This window comes from Tupaia chinensis, unplaced genomic scaffold (genome assembly GCF_000334495.1).
Source record: "Tupaia chinensis unplaced genomic scaffold, TupChi_1.0 Scaffold000146_1, whole genome shotgun sequence".
Taxonomy (NCBI): domain Eukaryota; kingdom Metazoa; phylum Chordata; class Mammalia; order Scandentia; family Tupaiidae; genus Tupaia; species Tupaia belangeri.
Window position 1 is genome coordinate 5,918,286 of NW_006159616.1, and position 6,000 is coordinate 5,924,285.

Sequence of the window (6,000 nt, forward strand, 5' to 3'; positions counted from 1 at the left end):
TAGGGCACTCGATTTAGTGCTCAGCACACAGTAAAGGCCCATTAGTGATAGGCTATTAGATTAGTATTCCGAGCATGACTAAATAAGCCCACAGTCACGGGTGTAAATGGAGAAAAGTGATTAAGTAAAATATTATTGTTATTTATTTTCTGGAACCAAGTCCTGACGTTAATACTAGGATAGATTTGTGTTAGGTTGTAGCCTCCTACTGGCCAAGAGTGAAACAGCACCTCAACTCTATTAGCCATTGCATGAGGAGAGTTCAAAAAGTTCATGGAAAAACAAAATCCAAGTATGAGTTTAATTTGGTGCAACATATCTTTAACATCCATGCATAGCTTTTTCACAATTTGCATTTTCTATAAACTTTTTGGAGACCTATCACATATTTCTAAAAAGAGTTGTATGCATGAGCTGTGAAGATAGCACCTGGGAAACTCAGCTCTGGGAGACGAACCCGTGTGGTAATGGAGCAGACGCAGAGAGAGGATGATAAAGGTATGGCAAAGCATCTCTAAGTTGCAGAGGGCTTTGGTAGACACCTACAGTGCTAATACCTGATGACATTCTAGACACCTTCCGTATGTTTCCAAAGAAGTCTTTTTTTTGGGGGGGAGAGATTTTTGCTATAGGGTGCATGCGCTTGCCAGAGAGACAGAGAGAGACATAGAGACAGAAAGCAAGAAATCACCCCCTGGGGGGATGGCCATGCTGCAATCCCTTCTCCTCCATTCTCCTCTCGGGATCTTGGGCACACACGCACATGCGCCTGGCATGAGTTTAAGCCACCAGGTCCGGGATTTGAACCACAGTCGCCTATATGGGAGTCCAGCGACATAGCCATTACGCTAACTGCTGGTCCCCCAAAGAAGTCTTTTGAGAATGGTGACCACCTCTCTTTCCTACCTCCCCTCACCACACACACACACTCCAACAAGGGCAGGTTGGAAAACCAATACAATCCATTTTACTGCAATTCACAGTCGAGTGAATTTGCCTAGACAGCTGGCTCAGTGAGCACTCACAGCTCTTCCCTTGTCAAACGAGCATAGTAGATTCCAGAGGCCAGAGGAGGTCCCAGTGCTGAGAGCAGGCTGTTGACGAGGACTCTGTGAGGATGGGATGTGCTACACCTGCTCTGTCCATCGAGGTAGCCACCAGTTCCAGTGTAGCTAGTTTGACTGAGGAAATCGATTTTTAATTAATTTGATTTGATTTCATTTAAATTTTAACAGCCACAGGGGACTAGTTGCGACCATACAGGATGGCACAGACCTAGGGGTCTGGTCAGATGCACTTCCTTGAGTTTACTCCTACAGCTTTGGCATCTTCGTCTACAAATCGGCAGAGCTCCTCCCCAGTTGGCTAGACTGCAGGGATATTTGGTGCAAGGTATCTTTGAAATCCAGTGTCCACAGTTGAGCTCAGTCCCTGGCTACCCCCTCCTAACCTCCTGTCCCTCCCTCAAGGGGTCGACAGTCAAGACCTTCTCAAATGTTTACCCAGAGGTCTTGTGCCCCCAAGGAGGTGGTCTCTTTCGTTTCAAGCAACGTCATCAGGTCCCTCAATTTACCCAAACCATCCGCCATTCACTGCATTCCGCACGCTCAGGATAAACTCCTGCTAAGATCGTGTGGTTAGGACGAGAGGGGAGGTCACTGGGCTCCACACGTTTGTGGCCGTTCTGTGCCCGTGGGGCTGAGCAGGCGGCCCCATCACAATGCCTCACTTTTCCCTTCTAAAGAGATTGGAGACACAGCCCTGGCTGGGCCTGTGTGATCTATTCATTTCCTTCCAAGCCGGGATCTGTGAGTTCATTCACGGAGGATGGGGCAGGAGGCTGGGAAGGGAAGCGAACACACGCACAGAAAACAAACAGCGCTCAGCCGCGGGCAGGCTCGGGAGGGGCAGGTGGGGAAGAAGCCTCGGGGCCTTGTCTGGTCAGGGACAGGGCAGCAGGAGAGGGTCCGGCTGGAGGAGGCTGAGCCCCGCTGCTGCTTCTGCCATTGTCCTGGAAGCCCTGCCGCACTTTGGCTCCGGAGCCGCGTAGTGATAGGTGCTTATCTCTCGCCCTTCAGCTGGCTCCTTGGGAAAGAGGCCTTTGGTGAGGGAAGGCCAAGTGGCAGTAGGCAAAGAGAAAGCTGGCAGCATGGAGCTGCTTCCCTGGAATTTCCTCCGCCCTCTGTCCCCATCCTCACCATAGTAGGCAGGGCACGTGGGCCCCCTGTCCCGAGGAGAGTAACCCTGTCAGCTGAGCCACCACCTCAGTCCAACTACAGAATTAAAAGGGCCCAGGCATTTGGCTCCAGTGGGTAATTTGCATGTGATTTGCATACATCTGCATATCCCTGCTCCAGAGGCCTTCAGTCAAAGGATGTGAAATGAAATAAAATAAATTAATTAGTGCAGCCTAACTCTGCACGGGCACTGTCACCACAGTGACTGCAGTGACAACTGGGTTTCCAACCAGAGTGAGGGCAGCTGCACCAAGCCTGTGGGCAGGCAATGAGGTGCCCGCTGGCCTTTATACGCCCCCAAGCTCCTTTCCACCTCATCCTCATGAACCGTTTCCACTGGGTCTCCGTGTTTCCACCTGCCCTTCTCTGCCCCTCCCCTGGTCCCATCCAGGGCATGGTGGGGGGAGAGATGTGGCTCCCAAATCGGCAGTGATCCAGAGGCCGTTTACCCAGTCCCTCTGCCGGGTGCTGATGAGATGCTCACAGCCCGTGTCAACCACGCCGTCCTGCGTCCTGTAAGCGTGCCTCTTAGCGATTCAGTTCATGGCACTATTTAACGTATGCCTTGCTGTTCTTGAGGCCCAGTGAACTATTTAGGATGGAACAGGGATGCCCCCTTCCCACACACACACGCACTGTGGGGCCTAGGCTACCTGGAGAGCTGGGGTGGAGGGCGTGCGAGTTGATTCTAAGCCAGGGGGGTTCCCGTGCTGAGATGGAAAACCATGGCTTGGGTTTAAAGGACAGTGGATCATGGCCAATAAAATAGCACCAACCCACAGACAATGGATTAGAGACCAAGAGTGTAAGAGGGAGCAGCGAGGACAGGCCGGACCATGTGCAGGGAAGGGATGGGGGAGCAGTTCTGAGCCAGGGCCAGGAGCGGCACATGTGCCCCCGGGGCTTCTCTTACGTCACGGTGGATGTGGCGGCAGCTCGGGCAGAGGAACCAGCTGAAGGCTGGCAATCACCAGGCTGTGGCCACCGCCCCCGTCCACCCACTGCCCACCCTTGTGCCCTCCCCTCCACTCTGTACCCAGAGCGGCTCCACTTGACTGGGTTACCCACTGGTTTCATTGGAAGAAAGGGCGATGCAGTTTACACAGATTAGAGGAGCACGCTTTTAGCTCAGGGGTTTGCAAACTACAGCCCATGAACCAAATCAGCCTCCAAACTGTTTTTCATATAACCCATGTGCTAGGAATAATTTTTACCTTTTTAAATGGTTGGAAGAAGTAAAAAGAAGCAGACTTCTGTGACACATGAGAATGCTCAGAATTCCAGTTTCAGTGAGCACACGGTTTTACGGAACACGGCCGTGCCCTCTCGCCTAGGCACTGTCTGCGGCTGTCTCCGCCTCACAACAGAGAGCTGAGCATCACGACAGGCACAGTTTGGCCTTTGCCCAAAAACGGTGCCAAGCCCTGTTATAGGTAAAAGGAGGGAAGATAGATGGCGCCACCTCGCTCCATGCACACCTGAGCACGGCATTAAAGAACACCCATGCCAGCTGGCTCTTCTCCTGAGCCCAGCCCCAACTCCTCTGGGGCACAGGGAGACAAGATGCCTCATCTCAACAGCAGAAGGTCTCCTTCACTGCTAGAGAAGGCCACCTGTGCCCAAGACTCAGTGCCGTTCTTCCTGTTGCCCCCACCTGGGGGGGCACAGCCCCTCTCTGCTTCCTTCTCAGGCACCAGGGCTAGTCCTGTGTGTGGCTGGATTAGACTGCAGGCTATCTATGTAGTGTGGCTTTAAAGAAGGCGGGACGTTTCCTGTTTTCCTTCTCTCCCCTGCCAGATACATTACCCAAACCCTCATGCATGAAATCTGCCATCAGCCAATCCTCAGCTGTTACACCATGACCAGGGCTCACCGCGACCTCAGTAACTAGCACTTTGGTACTAATGGGTACTGAGACAGGGAACATGACTTGGGTTACAAGGAGCACAGGGCTCCCTGAGAGCGAGGGTGTATTTGGGACACAGAGAAGGCTGGGCGAAATAGATCCTGAGGGTGGACGGGAAAGCTGGGTAAAGGGTTCTTCCCAAAGGGCATGAGCAGATGACGGGAACCTGACTGAGGATCCCAGACAGCTCAGAGCTGTGAACCTCGTCGAGCTCGTGAAGGTGTCTGGAGGCTTCTACCGTCGACCTTGGCTGTGGGCCTGGGCGGAGCAACGGTGGACACTTACCCGGTACCACACGATCTCACGCATGCGACCATCCGTCTTGAAGTTGCACTTCAAGGTCACGGCGTCCCCAGCCACCACAGGGGGGAGAGGCTCAATGTTGACAGTCAGGTAGCCTATGGAAGAAAAGAGAAAGGAGAAGGGCTAGTGAGGATGTGAGCTGTGCAGGAGGGCCAGGCTCCTGCTGGGGGTGGGGGTGGGGCGATGGACGAGGCGAGGTTGTGACTGCAGGCTGCGGGGTGCTGCTTGTGCCATGGTCTCCTCGCAGTGACCTCACGCCTGCGAGGGGCTCAGTGCCCTCTCGTTGATGTCTGCCTGTCTGCCCCTCCCTGGCTCCAGGAATCCCTTCAAACCAAAAACACTTCCTCTTGGGTTGAGCTTTCCCCTGAATGTAGGACCTGCTGGTGCCTCCAGGAAGTGCCTCACTGTGCTGTTTCTGCCCTAGAGCCAGGGGAAAGGCTTCCGGGACCATCCCTCTTGTGGAGAGTCACGATGTGCATTATCAGCCCATGCAGGCCTGCAGGAAGAGAACCAGCCGAAACACATTCACCTGGGCGTTGTTTCCGAGTCTGTTTGAACGTGGCTCCCTTAACCATCCCTTGAACCCTGTCACCTTCCTATGTACCTGGGACTCGTGAAAGCCACACTAGGATATCACCAGGTTACTCCTGGTGAAATGCGAAGAGAGCCCGGGGAAGAGAGCCTGTTCGTTTCCACGGCCCCCAGATCTCCCGTCACATACTCTGCAGCCTACGGGAGGGGCGCATCCAACCCTTGGCCATGGTGGTGGTGACGGTGGTGGGGGGAGGAGGTGGCGATGGTCTGAGCACCTGGAAGGAGGCTCAATGCTTTGCAAGCACATGTTGCTTCTTGCCCATGTGGCTCTACCAGGCTCCCCTGGGAATCCCTGCTAGCTCCCCAAGGGAGCATGGGACCAGGTAGCCACACCCAAAGACTACTGCCTCCAGCCACTCCTCCAACCCACCCCGCTGCCGCTCCAGCCCCAGCCCCATCTCAGAGGGCACCCACTCTAGCTCAGCAGGGGACCTCCTCCTTGGGCTGATCACTCAGGCTCAGTTGATTGACTTCCCACCCGCTGACATCTGGCCATCGATCTAATGGATCAATCCAGTCTGATCGTCTTAATGAGAAAACTAGCCAGGATGGGTTCAGGGATTTCAATTGTGCAGGCAACCTGAGCGGATCGAGCCCAGGCCCTGACCCCTGCCTAGAACTTAATGGTTACAACACTCCAGGAAAGAAAAACAAGAATCGACCTGGGAAGGATCGATCTAGAAGGTGGAGTCAGGAGGTGGCTGTGTAGTCCCAGCCTCTGGACCCAGGCTCCAGGGTGTGGGAGTAGGGCACAGGCCCACGCCCAAGTGGCCTAAAATGCAGCCAGAGTGCAGGTTCGCAGGAAGCCCGAGTCTGTGCAACCTAGGAAGGCAATGAGCCCCATCCCCTGCTCCTCTCTCCTCCCTGCTCTGCGAGGACCACCCTGAACCGGGATCGGGGAAGCCAAGATGACTCAGGCACCACTCTGCACTTCAGGGGAGAGAGACACCACTCAGCAGG

At 54.3% G+C, this 6,000-nt stretch overlaps 1 protein-coding gene across 1 annotated transcript in view; it reads right to left on the reverse strand.

Moving 5' to 3' along the window:
• The window catches only part of IGSF21 (immunoglobin superfamily member 21), a 276,307-nt gene that overhangs the window by 152,038 nt on the left and 118,269 nt on the right, over positions 1 to 6,000 (reverse strand). Inside the window, exon 2 of the mRNA XM_006145219.1 lies at positions 4,429 to 4,541. Within this exon, the coding sequence (XP_006145281.1) occupies positions 4,429 to 4,541 (113 nt within the window). The remainder of the gene's footprint in view (positions 1 to 4,428; positions 4,542 to 6,000) is intronic.